Source organism: Girardinichthys multiradiatus, chromosome 1 (assembly GCF_021462225.1).
Source record: "Girardinichthys multiradiatus isolate DD_20200921_A chromosome 1, DD_fGirMul_XY1, whole genome shotgun sequence".
In the NCBI taxonomy this organism is placed as follows: domain Eukaryota; kingdom Metazoa; phylum Chordata; class Actinopteri; order Cyprinodontiformes; family Goodeidae; genus Girardinichthys; species Girardinichthys multiradiatus.
The window spans coordinates 25502273-25518732 of record NC_061794.1 but is presented as its reverse complement, the minus strand read 5'-3'; the positions used below and the strand labels follow the sequence as shown (position 1 = coordinate 25518732).

The 16460-nt window shown below is 40.0% G+C and overlaps 1 protein-coding gene and 1 pseudogene across 1 annotated transcript in view; one reads left to right on the top strand and one right to left on the bottom strand.

Moving 5' to 3' along the window:
- lrp1ab (low density lipoprotein receptor-related protein 1Ab) overlaps positions 1–16460 on the top strand; it is a 119677-nt gene that overhangs the window by 87769 nt on the left and 15448 nt on the right. The window contains exons 42-62 of the mRNA XM_047355206.1: positions 4800–4989; positions 5117–5321; positions 5424–5616; positions 6820–6945; positions 7028–7156; positions 7365–7484; positions 7630–7743; positions 7829–7978; positions 8074–8196; positions 8335–8451; positions 8541–8669; positions 8757–8885; positions 9006–9146; positions 10080–10267; positions 11270–11453; positions 11546–11631; positions 11733–11852; positions 11969–12156; positions 12245–12450; positions 15578–15766; positions 15904–16052. Coding sequence (XP_047211162.1) covers positions 4800–4989; positions 5117–5321; positions 5424–5616; positions 6820–6945; positions 7028–7156; positions 7365–7484; positions 7630–7743; positions 7829–7978; positions 8074–8196; positions 8335–8451; positions 8541–8669; positions 8757–8885; positions 9006–9146; positions 10080–10267; positions 11270–11453; positions 11546–11631; positions 11733–11852; positions 11969–12156; positions 12245–12450; positions 15578–15766; positions 15904–16052 — 3176 coding nt within the window. The remainder of the gene's footprint in view (positions 1–4799; positions 4990–5116; positions 5322–5423; positions 5617–6819; positions 6946–7027; positions 7157–7364; positions 7485–7629; positions 7744–7828; positions 7979–8073; positions 8197–8334; positions 8452–8540; positions 8670–8756; positions 8886–9005; positions 9147–10079; positions 10268–11269; positions 11454–11545; positions 11632–11732; positions 11853–11968; positions 12157–12244; positions 12451–15577; positions 15767–15903; positions 16053–16460) is intronic.
- Positions 879–2153, bottom strand: LOC124861487 (annotated as a pseudogene).

The following is a 16460-nucleotide window of genomic DNA, read 5'->3' as shown; positions in this document are numbered from 1 at the left end:
TCTCTAAATTTTCCAGAGTTTCCGCTCCTCTCTTATATTATGCCCTGTTAAGCTCAGATCTTCTGTAGGATGGACGTCTGTAGACTAAGATGACATTGAAAGAAGGTTGATGCTGTGCACCTTAACAAGGTTCCAAGGGCTTTTGTTGAAGAATCAGTTGGAGAATTAAAAAAAATTTGGTGTTTTCCAAATATTTATCTTTTCTTTCACTCTAAACCCAGGATTCTCTCTTTGCTGTCCAAAAGCTCAATCTTAGCATCATTTCACCAAAACACACTATTCCAGTTAGAATCCCAACAGCGCTTAGCCACCTGCATGAATTTATGTTTTTGACAGTACTACAGAAATGTTTTTCTTTCTGGATTGCCACCTTAAATGCATGTACATATTATCTAAGGAATAGTTCAAAGACTTTGTAACCCCAGGAAGCTGCTCTTTGTTGCAGGTCTCTAATTTTTGTCCCCGTCTTACCGTTGTGTGTGCTGGAGCAAGATAAACTTGGGTCCTTGCTCAGCCTCGTTTGTCATAGTTCAAGTTGTTTGAAGCTTTTTAACTATTGCTCTGACTGTAGATATGGACAAGATTAGGCAAGTAGACATTTCCTTGTAACCCTTTTCTAACTTTTGACTATCAGAACATATCTGCCTTGCTAGATTGGTGTGTTTTCTTGTCTTTCCCATTTTGAAGAATGACTATGTCAAATAGGCTACGGTGTCACGTCTTATTTATAAACCAGCAAAAACAGAAAATTAAATGTTATACATTTTAGCTTTCTAAACATGCTGATCAGCCTAAAACAAAAATATAAATACAAAATTGCTTCAGTTACATTTATACTTTAGAGTTTCTTAAAAATAAAAAAAAGGGTTGCCAATTAGTGTGGCATCATTTTTTTATTCCACACTGCATAAATAAACAGAATTTTTTTTTATTTGCTGTATGAAAAATGTATATTAAACATCTTTACCAGGGGCTTCTATAAGTGTTAAGGTTGTATATTTATTCCTGAATTAAGTATTTAGCTACAGTGTTTTTATTTTGGATAAAGATTCGGTTTTAAGGTCTCTCTGACGTAGTTTCCTGCTCTAACGGCTGAACCCTGTCCCTGCTCATCAAATGTGGACAAACAATCAAAAAGCTTCTGCACCTCGCCCAGCTCTCTCTTCCCAGTTTCACCAAGTCTTGTCTAAACTTCTGAGACATGAAGCCGTACAGCACAGGGTTGACGGCAGCTACTGAGGAAGACAAGAGTCTGGCCAGGAGGGCAAAGATGTTGAAGCCAGGTGAGCTGGCTGGCGTTCCTCTGATGATGGAGAACATGAGGATGTAGGAGGGCAGCCACAGTAGGGTGAAGACCAGCACCAGGAGAGCTGAGGTGTGAGTGACCTGGCGTTGATAGCGTTCAAGCTGTGGAGTGTTACTTGTTCGCCGCATGTGCTGAAGGAAGGAGTAGATTTTGCTGTACATGACTACAATTATGGCTAAAGGTAGAGCAAAGCCAAAGAAAAACAGAGCGATGCTGTAGACCAGCCGGCAGAAGTTAGAAAGGAAGGCGAAGCAGTACACTGTGCTGGAAAGTGTAATTGCCCGGAAGGCAAACTGTGGCACTGCCATAGCAGAGGCGGGGACCCAGAGCAGAGCAACTATCAGTTTGATTCTCCTGTTCATCATTGCGCGGTAGGTCCAGGTGGGGTGCACCACTATAAGGTAGCGTGTTACTGCTAAAGCCGCCAGGGTGAACACAGAGGCAGTCGAACAGGCCACTCCTAGGAAGCTGATAGCTTTGCAGAGGAAGTTGCCAAAAGGCCAGTAGCCCAGTGAGATGGCGTAGGTATGGAAGGGCAAGCAGATTAGCAGCAACAGGTCAGCAGCACAGAGAGCCAGCAGCAGAGTGTCTGTACCATGAGGGGGTTGACTTCCTTTCTTCCATCTGCCTGTAAGAATAATTATCACAAGGGTTTGACCAACAAGTCCAGTCAGTAGGATCAGCCCATCCAGGAAGGGAACCAAAGTTTTAATCAAAGCCACATCCTCTCCTTTGCCCATTTGATTAAGGCCACTGTTATTCAGCCCCAGAGTCTCCATCCAGTCCCAGTAAAAGTCCTTTAATCCAATATAATGTCAGTGTTAAGCATCCGAATGGGATGCAGCATGTGGGTTGCTAATCTGTTTGATCCAATTGATGTATTTTTAAACAAACATAATTACACTCCACTGAGACAGCTGGCACTTTGATAATCATAGCATTTAGTTAAGCTGTTAGGATCACACGGGTCGCTTCTCCATTAACTTCTATACTGTGTTCACAAAGAGGGAAGGACTAGAGATATATCTTATTCAACAGCAATATCTTCTTTAGCTGCACAAATAGTCAAATTGTCATGCTGAGCAATTTGGTTTTCCTTATGTGTCCAGTTCAAACCTTTCTTTTTTAAACTGGTAATTTGTCCTCATATCACCATCTCTCTTTTGGGAAGAAAATATATATGTATAAGCATTTGTTATCCACTAAGAAAGATTCCCGGCACACCGACTTCTGTTACACAGCATCAGCATGTGCTTTGTTATCCCAGAAGAAGCTGATCAGGTCAAAAATCAGATGTCAGTGCCTCAGCTCCTCTGCAGCTGGATTGATTCCTGAAACCAGGTAATGGCACAAATTCATCTCTGTCGTTGCAAATAGGCATTCCTCTTTGATAAAATGGTTACCGCTACTTGATGCAACGTGCTCACCGCAACAGGAGGGTTGTTGTCCTTTCCCTTGTAGGATGTAGAATCCTCCAGCAGGTTATTGTACAATTTATTCAAACAAAAAGAGGTAGTAGTTTTTCTAAAAATGTACACAGGTGATGCCCAGGATATCTGCTTCCTGTGAGTTTATGAAAAGCTCTGTCCTGGTGGCAGTTTTCTTCCCAACAGGGTCTGTGTGCTGTTCGCTCTGTCGCCACAACCTGAGCTAATGTAGATAATGGGAGGGCAGAGCAGAGTGAATGATTATATAACAGTGGTCTCATCTTTCCACAGTCAAATTAACTTTTCAGGCATTCTTTCGTGTTCAGTGCTGTTTGGAGAGTCTTGTTGTTGGGCTTGAAAAACACAAATGAGATTTGTTTTTTTCTCTTGATTTGGCCTTTAAATTAGGTGTTCAGCCTTGAAAAATGTCCCACATTAATGTTAATTACAGCACTTAGACTTTTCATCTGAATTGTCGATTATGTTGCAATTATATTCGTTCAGCCAAGAGCAAACGGTGACTTCACCTTTTTATTGTGTGCTGTAAGTGGTCATAAACCTGGTTGCTAGCGTTGTTCAAAAGAGATGGTTTGGAGCCACTAATGCCACAGCGTCATGTTCCATAGTTTCCATTATATATCATATCTTTTAGGTTCCACTGGATTAAAAAATATTTTTTACGGTATGAAGTAAGTTTGTCTTTTTGAGAAACGTTCCTCCCCTCAAAGTGACATTAGTAATTTGAGTTTCCTTCCCAGAAAGAGAAATCTAGCTTAATGGTTTCCAAACTTTGCATAACGTGTGTGTTCTAGGGATTCTTCAGATTTACAGTATCTTTGAATGCTGATGCCTTATTTTTGCCATAATTTTTACCAGTGATTTAAATGGTGGTCATTAATGCTTAAAACGGACTGCTTAGGCTGTTTGTGTTGTCATTATGCCCATGTTATATCAGCCATGATTGTATACCTCCACTCCCAATTGTCAAAGTCTCTGCTAGAGTTATTTTGTGTTCAGAGTAGATATTTTCCAATCTTGTTTTCTTTGTCCCTCTTACTAAGCAGAGTAATTCAAGATTAGGTTAACGTCTCAGCCAAATACTGCAGGGCGTGTTAATATGCTGCTTAGACACAGGGTTAGCTAGGTTAAGAAAGCAGCTATGTTCCGACAATGTGTGTTTAAACAGGCATAGCTTTATCATTTGTTATATATAATATATAAAATAAATGAAAATATGTGTATATATAAGGTATATAAGAAATGAAAATATATTACCGTCGTTCTATTGCTTCAAAGACTTCATTCTTTGCTTTGAGCAGCGTGAAATGTAATGACTAGTTTTTGAGCAGCTCTCTGTACAATTCTCCTCACAGCACATAGAGCAGGTCACTAGGAGCTGAAACAGCTAACATTGTCTGTCTATTGCCCTAACAATCAGTGTAAAAGGTGAATAATACTTGGATTGTTAGTGGAAACCCAGATATGTTGGACTAGCAAAATGTTTTAAGGGCAATTATACATGTTTGGAAGCTGTATTCAAAAAATAGGCCATGAATTTTTTTAACTGGCTGAGCAAAACGCAGCTGCAGAGCTCGATGGCTAGCACTGTTGGTACGCCTGACCTAAAACTACCTGGAGAACATCAGCTTTAGGAGTCTGGTGTTAAGTTTAGTGTGGAAGTTGTTGAGGCTGTATTATGATGTATTATATCTGGTGGAATTATTTTACCTCAATATGAAACTAAATGATTTTTATTCTCAACAAAGTGATATAGTCATCATTTAAAAATGCCTTGATCAGGCCCTGGTCCAACACTTGGACTAGATCAAGTAATCCCTTTTTAAAAGTCACATTTAGCTAACCCTTTTTTCGTTTTCATCCCAAATTATTTTCCAGAGTTTCACAATTTATGAGCAGATACCTGTGAAAACCTAGAAGGCATGTTCCAACATCTCTGATCAATGTTTCTCAAATGCTTATCAAAGGTTATCTAAAATTCTTGTGTGTGTTCTTAAAAATATATTTTTAATATTAATATTTACTTTTTTCCTCTCTTTGTTTCACAGATGTTGGGTCAGTTGAGGGTCTGGCTTACCACCGAGGCTGGGACACACTCTACTGGACTAGTTACACCACCTCCACCATCACTCGCCACACGGTGGACCAGAGCCGCTCTGTGGCTTACAACCGCAACACTGTCGTTACAATGTCTGGAGAAGACCACCCCAGAGCCTTTGTGTTGGATGAGTGTCAGGAGTGAGTCAGCTGTCTCAGATCTTTATCCTCATCAGCTATTTATTTTACCTCAGTGAGCCGTAACTTCTATTACAGGTCTTTCTGGTAGCATGCCATAATTCCTCTCTTCTGTTGTTTCCCACCACAGTCTCATGTTCTGGACAAACTGGAACGAGCAGGCTCCCAGCATCATGAGGGCCTCTCTGAACGGAGCTAATGTGCTTGTAATCATTGGCAGTGACGTTAAAACTCCTAATGGCCTGGCCATAGATCACCGTGCCGAGAAACTCTACTTCTCCGACGCCACTCTGGACAAGATCGAGCGCTGCGAGTATGATGGAAGCAACCGTTATGTAAGGCAGCTCTTTCGTTTGATGTTATCTATAAAGAAGATGATACAGCCTTGGTACTGAGACACATTATTATTTTTATACGTTTAAAATTGTATGCACCAGGTCTTGTTGAAGAATGAACCTGTTCATCCATTTGGTCTGGCTGTGTATGGTGATTACATCTTTTGGACGGACTGGGTGAGGAGGGCTGTCCTGAGGGCTGACAAGTTTACGGGAGGAGACATGAAAGTTCTGCGTGCCGACATTCCTCAGCAGCCTATGGGCATCATTGCAGTAGCTAATGACACCAATAGCTGTGAGTATCATTCACTAATCAATTTATTTAGCATAACTCATGATTATGTGTTTTATGTTTTTGCTTTTTCAAAGACTTTTTTTCTAAAACAGCTAAAAAATAGCTGCTGTAAAACTAGGTTAGAAAATGGATATCTATCTTTGTTGGTCTACCTATTGGTTACTAGCGAAATGCCTCAGAAAGGGCTAAAATAGTTTTATATTTGTGGTGCTTTTCAAAATATTAGGATTCTCAAAGATTCAGTTTAATGTGTCTTTTATCATACTTGTAAAGTGTCTGGGCTGCATTTACATCTGAAGTTCAGAACTTTCCTGGGCAGCTGTCACCACATAAGTGACAATTATTCATTATTCATCTACTTTACCAATTTTTAGTCAAGGTTCTTTTTGATGGCAACAGTATTGCTTAATTTTTTTTTCACCCCACCTCATTTATGAATTGCGCTCTGATAAAAAAAAAACCTTTTCTTGTACTTTTAAGTGTTCCCCTATAAGCTTTATTTGAAATCACTTCAGTTTATTTATATGGCACCAATTCACCATAAATGAAAAAGGGCCAGATAAACACTGAATCACATCACCAAGAGTTCTTTCTATAGGATAGAAAAACAAAGAGCACACGACATCAATGCTAGCTCAGTCAGTGGCTTTGTCCAGAAAGGAAAAACTACTCTAAACACAGAAACACTGGAGTACTTTCTGTGGAAAAGAAATACAAGGAATACAAAGTTAGTGATGATAACAGTAGGTCAGTTGATGGCTTCATGCAGGAGAGAGGAACGTCTAAACAAATATTAAATGCAATATTTGATATGATATATTTAATGTTTTATGAATTTATGCTCTGTATATCTATAATATACTTGGCCAGTTTAATGAATTCTAAACTCTATTAATGCTCACACCAGGAGTATTCCTTTAGTTGGGGTTGGGGTAAATAAGGAAAACTGTCCTTGGTATAGGAAACAGATACGGTTAAATAGAATCAATGAACCAAGAGTACTTTTTAAAGAGTACTAGCTAAACATCATGTATCTAGACCAGGAGTACTTTCTATTAACAAAAGACTTCCCTCTTTACTATTATGTCATTTGCGTATGTTTCATTGGAAAAAGCATACCGAACAATATTTTTCCTGCATACAACGTGAGAAGAACATGTTGCGTATTATAATTTTCCAAACAAACCCTCCTGTGTTCCTCAGGTGAGTATTCTCCATGCCGAACAAATAACGGAGGCTGCCAGGATCTGTGTCTGCCCACATCCGATGGACGGGTGAACTGCAGCTGCCGCGGGGACAGACAGCTCCTCGAGGACAACACCTGCTCTTGTAAGAAAGAAGGAGCAAAACCTTTAGGAATCCTTGAGTTTGTTTGAGCGTTTCTGAAACTGAATGTTTTCCCTTTTACCAGCACTGAATATGTCATGTGCAAGTGTTGATGACTTTGAGTGCGGAAACGGTGACTGCATCAACTACAGCCTTACCTGTGACGGGATGGCCCACTGCAAGGACAAATCTGACGAAAAGCAGTCGTATTGTGGTGAGTTCTAATTCAAATAAATTAGGTGGTAAATAATAAATTACCATTGATCAATTTCAACATCTTGTATGTGTAGCTTGTTACTATATATGGTATGTGGTAAGGAAAGGTACATTTAAGGCTAGAAAAAGGTGTAAAGAACAAAAAACAGGTTTGATTTTTATTTTAATTTATTAGAACTGAAAATATAAACAACTGTTCTCTGCAGCCAATCGCATTTGTAAGAAGGGCTACAGACGGTGCATTAACGGCCGCTGCCTTGGCCACCAGTTCTGGTGTGATGGCACAGATGACTGTGGAGACAATTCAGATGAGCTGCCCTGCAACAGTAAGTAAATCTGGTTCACGCTAGTCACTATGGGATTGTTGTTGCTTTGTGAAAGCTTTCTTGATGGGCACATTTTAAAGGAAGTGTTAATGTAATTAATCTGGAACTTGATTTTTCTTAGCTAAACTCCCATTTTTCCATGCAGTGACCCTGTGCAAAGCAGGAGAGTTTCAGTGCAAAGACGGGAGCTGCATCACCAACCACAGCCGCTGCGACCAGGTGGTCAACTGTGAAGATGCGAGTGATGAAATGAACTGCCGTATGTAATCCATTATCAATTTTAGCAGTGTGACCAAATGAAAATGTATAACCTGAAGTAGAAAAAGCTTGTTTTATTTTCTCAGAACCTACCGACTGCTCACGTTTCTTCCGTCTTGGAGTTAAAGGTTCCTCCTTCCGGAGCTGTGAGAAAACCACACTCTGTTATCTGTCCTCATGGGTGTGTGATGGCAACAATGACTGTGGAGACTTTTCTGATGAGAGAAACTGTCCAGGTGAAGTGTCTTTATTTTTCTTCTAACACTTTCAGTTTCCTGTAACTCTCTACAGATCCACGTTCATGTCTCTTGTTTTTTTTTCCAATTTGCAGATAAAAGGAAGCTGAAATGTCCCGTTAACTTCTTCGCTTGCCCCAGTGGGCGTTGCATTCCGATGAGCTGGACCTGCGATAAGGAGAATGACTGTGAGAATGGAGCTGATGAAACACACTGCGGTCAGTGTTTTTGCAAAGTGTAGCTCATATTTTCCTGAAAACTCAAGACTGTTTTCTTTTATGCTCTCGATTTTCCCAAAAAAAGCGCAGCTTTGCTGTTCTCTCAAGATACTGAACACGCCTTCTCTTTTCCTGCAGACAAGTTTTGTTCGCCCACTCAGTTCGAATGTGGGAACCACCGCTGCATTTCCAAGAACTGGGTGTGTGATGGCTCCGATGACTGCGGTGACGGCTCTGACGAAGGCCAGATATGTGGTAACTAACATTACCCTTGCTTTCTGTTGCCCGTTCACTGGAAACATTTAACCATCATACCTTCAGCTAACTAATCCATGACTTCACAGAACATAAATCCTGCAGCCCTGACGTATTCCAGTGCCCGGGTTCCCATCTGTGTGTCCCTCAGCGCTGGAAGTGTGATGGAGATAATGACTGTCCCGATGGAGCTGATGAGAGTGTAAAAGCTGGGTGCAGTAAGTCAGACAGTCTGTTATGATTGCAGGAAATAGCCAGAAAAATCCCCATGTCCTTTTAATAAATATGGTTGTTTCTGCTTTCAGTGTACACCAACAATACATGTGATACCAAGAATGAGTTCATGTGCCAGAACAGACAGTGCATCCCTAAGCACTTTGTGTGTGACCATGACATTGATTGTTCCGATGGGTCGGATGAATCCCCTGAATGTGGTTAGTTTTACTTTGCATCTAAGAAAACTATTATAGGAATTCTGATAAGCCAGTATACAGTGTGTCTTTGTTCAGCTACCTGCTAATTTTACAAGTCTATAATCTGTGGTTTTGGTGTAGAATATCCACCATGTGGCCCAGATGAGTTTCGCTGTGCCAATGGTCGTTGCCTCAACCAGAAGAAGTGGGAGTGTGACGGGGAGTTTGACTGTACAGATCACTCAGATGAAGCTCCCAAAAACCCTCACTGCATAGACTCAGGTAGGATCAGGTTTATTTGGTCGTGCAGAAACTATTACAGGGTCGGTTACTGGCATCAAGGTATGGCAAGCTTTAAAAACGTCTTGGCATCAAAAACAATACTGTTACAATGGTTTAAAGTCCAGAGTTTCTTCAGCTTTCTAAGACATAAGATGATGTATTACTACACCTCCCCAAACTGTTGCTGCACATTGCTATTCAGCTGGCTGAAAGAAGGCTTCTTCTCTTTTTGGAGGCCTTACTAGAAACACAAAGATGGTTGTTTATGTCTGATGGGGAAAAGCAGCGGATTGGAAGCTATTAACAGTCTACTAAGCAGCCAACTGCAGATAGCCTGACTAGTTAACCTGCTAATAAGGTTTAATATTCTGCGCTAATGGCACTTCAAAACTACAACAAAATATATTGGCTGTTTATCAGTATTCTTGCTCAGTTTAAAGTTTTATAATTATAGGAGAAATTGCTGCCGATCAGTTGTAAATCAAAGCAGTAAGAACATGTCAAACATTTTTCTTTCAAATATTTGTGTAAATCCCATAACGTTGTAAATCCATGGTGTTATTACTCAGTTATCAAGTGGCTTTACACATGATCAAGTACAATGATAACTGTGGCTATTCTAGTGATAAACCTTTTTATTCTTTTCTCTCCTGCTTGCAGATTTAATGCTTAAAAAAATAAATAGCTGATAAATATTAAAAAGCTGGACTTTATAATAGTAACCTATGTAAAGATTCAGCTGCATATTATGTCATTAAGCTGCAGATATATTTGTACCATCTTTTCTAGTTCACTTATGCTTCTTTTAGTAACCTCCTGAGCACAATTTATTATTTGCAAGCTGTTAAAAACAGGTCACATTTTTGTACCATCTCAGTTAGTCTAAGAATTCGTGTAATTTGTTACAATGACACAGTGTATCTGTGATTTCAGAGAGGACTTGTAATGAATCGGCCTTTATGTGCCATAATAAGAAGTGTTTAAACGAGACGCTGCTGTGCGACCGGAACGACGACTGTGGCGATGGCTCTGACGAACTAAACTGCTTCATCAACGAGTGTCTGAACAGTAAGCTGAGTGGCTGCTCGCAGCTCTGCGATGACTTAAAGATCGGCTTTAAAGTGAGACATCTCATTTCTTTCAGATTTCCCTTTTCAATGTGCAACTTTCACTGGGAACACAGGGTTAACTGGGATAGTATTTGCTGTTTATTCAAGAGGACCTGGTATAAAAATATAAGCCCGTCTCTTCAGATCCTCATTCCTGAAAAGAGGCCAGTCTTGGGACAGCTTGAATTCTGGGTAAACTGTTACATCTGTGGTGTACAGTTTTTTAGGGCAAGGCTTCTTCTACAAATGAAAAACACTTTGCACTAGCTTTCTACTACTTAAGTATCTTTATTCTGCTTTGTGATCAAGTTCGATGTCTGCATCACATATAAACACTTTTTTAAAAATATGTAACCTGGATTAATACACAATGGACAGTGCCTTGCAAACTTATTCACACCCTAAGAACTTTTTTTCATATTTTGTCACATTGCAACCACATCCACTGTATTTTATGTAAAACGAAAACTGACGATGCACTTCAACCTAACATATCATGTTTTCAGTGAATCATGGTGGTGGAAGCACAGTGCTGTGGAAATTGTTTTCTTGGGCGTGGAAGCTGGTCGAAGCTGATGTAAAGATGAACGGATCTAAATACAGGGGATGGAAGAGAAAGACTTGCAAGGCATATGGGAATGGCCAAGTCAATGTCCAGAACAAAATCCTCTTGATGCTGTTTTATCTGAAAATGTATGCTCTCAGAAATGCTTCATCCAATCAGACTGAGCCTAAGATTTTGCAAAGAAGGTTGGGACAAAATGTGAAAATGTTCTCAAAGGGTATGAACACTGTTTTCCCAAACATGTTTTTGTTATTTTAAAACATGTATTCATTCAGATTTCTTTTGGCAAATAGGAAGAACAGCTTTAATAACCAGCTTTCACACTGAAACATAAAACGTTTGCCTTGCACGGGACTAGAAAGTGGCGCACGACCAGAATAAATGTGAGGATTGCTTAAATGACCTCGTCTGAGATTTCGACACATGTGCTCTGTTGTTGGTCCCTGCAGTGCAGATGCCATCCAGGCTTCCAGCTGAAGCGCGATGGGAAGACGTGTGTGGATATAGACGAGTGCACGACCACCTACCCATGTTCTCAGCACTGCCTGAACACACATGGCAGCTTCCACTGTCTCTGCGTGGATGGTTTTGTAGTCAGCCCCAATGACCCCACCATCTGCAAGTCCACATCGGGTAAGGCAGCCATAAGAGAGACTTGTAACTCATTCAATGCACATATATAGCTCAGTCCTGAATAATGTGTTTTGGATGGTATCTGTATGTAGATGTGGAGCCCTACTTGATTTTTGCGAATCGTTACTATCTGAGAAAGCTCAACCTGGATGGTTCCAACTACACTCTTATAAAGCAGGTGGGATGCCTGGTTTTCTGTTTGAAGAAACATTTTTGTTCTCATTGTCAGCTGTCATTGTAAAGATAACTATAACTCCTTCCGTTTTGTTTTTTAATCAGGGTCTGAACAATGCAGTAGCACTGGACTTTCACTATGTAGAGCAGATGATCTACTGGACAGATGTGACTACACAGGGAAGCATGATCCGACGGATGCACATGAACGGCTCCAACATGGAGGTCAGGAAGAAAATTCAACAAATCTTAAAGTTCATGTGTGACAATATTTCAGCTTTTGTTAGTAGTACGAGTCAGATAAAGTTTATTCTTCGGCTACGTATCGACTGATCTGGCAGGTTTTGCACCGAACTTCCCTGAGTAATCCAGATGGTCTGGCTGTGGACTGGGTCGGTGGAAACTTGTACTGGTGTGACAAAGGCCGTGACACCATTGAGGTCTCGAAGCTTAATGGGGCCTACAGGACTGTGGTGGTTAACAGTGGCCTTAAGGAACCGCGTGCTGTTGCTGTGGACGTCCGCTATGGGTAAGAGACATTATTTTAATCTGCAACGTTGAAGATGCTTGCTTTAAATTTCTTTAATTCAAGGTCATCTGTGTTATCTGCTGGTTAGGTACCTTTACTGGTCTGACTGGGGTGAAAACCCTCACATTGGGAGAATTGGGATGGACGGGACAGACAGAAAAATTATCATTGAGGATAAGATCACCTGGCCTAATGGACTGACCTTGGACTTTGTCAATGATCGGATATACTGGGCAGATGCCAGAGAGGACTACATCGAGTTCGCCAGTCTGGACGGCACCAGCAGACACACAGGTAACAGATCAGTACTGCAAATTGGGTTCAGCATGTTCATACCACCCAGCCTAACTCTGGCAAACAGTTTATTAGTGAAAGTTTTTGGTAAAAGCTGCTGTAAACAAAAACGTTTTTAGTCCTAATTTAAATGAGCCGTCGGTCTCTGCATATCCCAGGTTTTCAGGGAGTTTATTCCAAGGCTTAGGAGAATAGAAACCAAGTGCTATCTTCCCTTGTTTGGTTCTGGTCCTGGAAACACAGAGTAAGCTAGTGTCTGTGGACCTGAGGGGTCTACATGGTTTGCACATGACAAGCAACTCAGAAATGTATTTTGGCCCAAGACCATTTAGTGCTTTATGGACCAACAGCAGAATTGTAAAGTCTGTCCTTTTTTATAGCTAAGGAGCCTGTGCAGTGGTTTATGATCTGATGTGATATGATCCATTTTCCTGGTGTTGGTCTAGACTCTGGCAGCAACATTTTGGATGATCTTTTTTTTTCCCAGAGACCAGTAAAGGCTCCATGGCAATAATCTATCATACTGAAAATAAATCATGCATTTGTTTTTTCATGTGTCCTGTTTTGACAGGAAACTCTTTATTCTGGCAAATAGTAAGCTGATTTAGCAACAGACTTTATGTGGTTGTTAAAATTTAGATCCAGCAGACCACCAAGGTCTCATGCAAAATCTGTGGTCTTTAGCTCTTTTGAGTTGAACACTGATAGCTATCCTTGCATTTTTGGGACCAAAGACAAAGATTTCCATCTTGTATGCATTTAGTTGGTGAAAATCCTGACCTATCCACTCATTGATATTATGGATACACTGACTCCGTGCATGACCACAGCCCAATAAGGTCACCGAGATATAAAGTTGTGTGTCTTCAGCATATATATGATGAGAAATGTTGTAGTACTCTATAATCTGAGCTGGGGGGAGGGTCATGTAGATGTTAAATAAAACTGGCCCAAGAATAGATCCTTGTGGAACCCCACCACTGATTTTTGCTTACCCAGATTTATAATTACCAAATTACAGAGCAGTCCGTGTCTGACGCTGTTTAGTACATCAGACAGTCACAGCTCTTTTTCCATTCTATTAGTCAGGATGTCATGATAACGTATATTAAACGCAGTACAGAGATCAAGTAATACAAAGACTGAAGTTCTAGATCATTCACTGTTGATGTATTTCATTCAACTGAAATAACTTTTTTAACATAAAGGGGTTCATAAACTTTCTTTTCAATGATCTTTGCCAAATGTTAGATTGAACATGGGCCTGTAATTGCTTGTTATTGGTGCATCGAACGTAGTTTTAAACTGTGTGCTTTTTAAATAAAAAAAATAATTTCTATTATGCAGCGTAATCTCACAACAGCTTGGTTGACTACAATCAATGATTCCACTGAATCACACACCCTTTAACCACCATTGGAGCCCTGTGTGTGTTTGAGAACCAAGACTCAGATAAGGACGGACTGGAGGGCACTTTGAGCTAATGCTCCTAATATCTGAGCTCGTTCTAAGGCTGTAAATCTATTGGTGAAAATCATTGCTGAAATTTGTTGCCAACTGCTAGGTGTTTTGAAGGAGTACCATCTGCTTTTTTTGTTTGCCGTGTCAGATGTGTGTGAATCTGAATTGCTGCTGCATGTTTATTTTACGCAGCCACCCTCAAACACAGAGAGCATGCACGAGACGCTGCGTATATGTCGCCAGAAGAATAGGAGGATCAATTGGAGTGTAAAACCTAATGAAGTGTAGAAGCTGTTGCGTAACACGGATATAATGGAGACTATCTGTTCACTTGGCTTAACATTGACAAAACAGGAAGTTTCTGTTGGCAGGAACAACTCCTGAGAAGGAAGTATAGCGCTCTATTTATTGCTATAGATTGCTCCATGTGCTCAGTAAATTACGGCATGGATTTTTGATATACATTATTAGTAGGAGGAGTGGATTTGCACTTTTTGCCCTTTGCACTTTACCTCCATCTCTAGAGGAAAGCAGACAGTTGAATTTCAAATAATGGAAAATGTGTTCAACATTATTCTTCATAAATTGCTTGGATTTTAATGTAATGTTTTCATGGTTTAAAATCATAAATGTGCTGCTTTTTAGATTTAAAAGCTAATGATCGTTTCTTTTTAATGGAAACTACTCAGAACATTTCATGTCCTTGACGTTCAGGTACAGGGCTGGTCTTTTTAACCCTTTGATACTGTATTTTGCAATGTTTTTTTCTTTGTGTCTGTGAAAGGCGCTTTACCAACTTCACTTTTTTACTTACCATCATTTGGAGGTTCAGAGCCATTGCTGGTTTGATCTGGGATCATTTTCTGCCTACAAACACATCAACCGACTACATGTGCTTTGATGTCCTTTTCAGAGTTTACTTAAACATCAAATAAAGGTTAGGTACGTGTGCTTTGATGCATTTATGGGGATAATATTGTAACTGCATCATTTTCAGTTGGATTTAATACCTCCATAATGAACCTGATGCAGATCTTTTCTCTTGACAGTTTTATTGTCCTGAAATTGGTTTTGGCCAGAAAAAGCCTGGTCAGTGCAGATTAATTTGAATTATAACTGAGATTTGACCATTTCTATGACCATTTATCTCTATAATTTATCAAAAATAATACAGATAAATAAACTGATATGTAATATTTGGACTCATGTTTAGTACATAGGAACGAAACAGTTTGTTTGCACATACAAGAAAGGGTCCACTGACGTGGAGCAGCTCATGTTAAGATATTCAATAGATTTAATTTGTATATTTTTCTTTTATAAGGGTTTAAAAAAAGCCAGTAGACTCCATTTCTTGCTGCTGCCCTCTTATGTAATTTTAAACAAAGAATTACTTAAAGTTTGTGTCATTTACCAGATCATTTCATATTAAAGACTGCTTTTTAGCCTGTAAATTAACTCTGAAAGACTTGAGTTCTTTTGTGTTTGCCATTTGATTCTCGTACCTAAATCTCTCAAAATACATCAGGTTTCATCATATGACTATTTATTATTGTGAGAAGATTAGGGTGGTGAAAAATCTTGGCATTGACCCTGAAAACCTGATGGTATCTTTACTCTGGCCGTTTGTGAGGATCTGACTGGAAAACCGTGTTTGCTTCCACAGTTCTTAACCATGACATCCCTCACATCTTTGCCATGACGCTGTTTGAGGAGCACATCTACTGGACCGACTGGGAGACAAAGTCCATCAACAGGGCACATAAGACCATGGGTACCAATAAGACCACCCTGATCAACACCCTGCACCGGCCCATGGATATTCACATTTACCATCCCTACCGCCAGCCCCCAGGTAAGAGCTTTAAGAAGTTCTGTATGTTTTTTCTACCTAATAATAATTCAAAACAATAATTCAAGACACACTTTCAATCCAGCTCAGTCTTTTGTTTTTGCTGCAAAACAAATGTTCTCCCTTCATCTCCGTCACAGTGCTCAACCACCCGTGCCAGACAGACAATGGCGGCTGCAGCAATCTCTGCCTCCTCTCACCTGGAGGAAGCTACAAATGTGCCTGTCCCACTAACTTCTATCTGGCCAGCGACCAGCGGACATGCATGTCCAACTGTACGGCGAGCCAAGTAAGCAGGCTGTAGCTCAGCATTTAACTGGCTTCCTACACTGGAATTTAATTTAAGCAGTTCCCAAGTCTGCAGAACTATGAAAAAAATTAAACTGGTGTGGCCTTTCAGAGTTTTTTTAGCGTTTCATCTTTTAAAATGGAAAATTGGATTTTCTTAAAATGATTGACTAAAACAGCCAAAGTGTTTCTACACTGAATGTAAATTTAATGTCATTTTCTGGTCCTTCCACATCAAGCCTAAAGTTTAACATATTTTATCTCTGTTTTGTTACACTGAGAACAAACGCTTTACACATATTTACTAACAATGACTGTCCAAATTACAAAATTTGTCTTTAGTATTAAAGTACCTGCATCCAGACCAGCACTGAAATATATATGCTGCTTCAGTTCATAGCAAAACCTA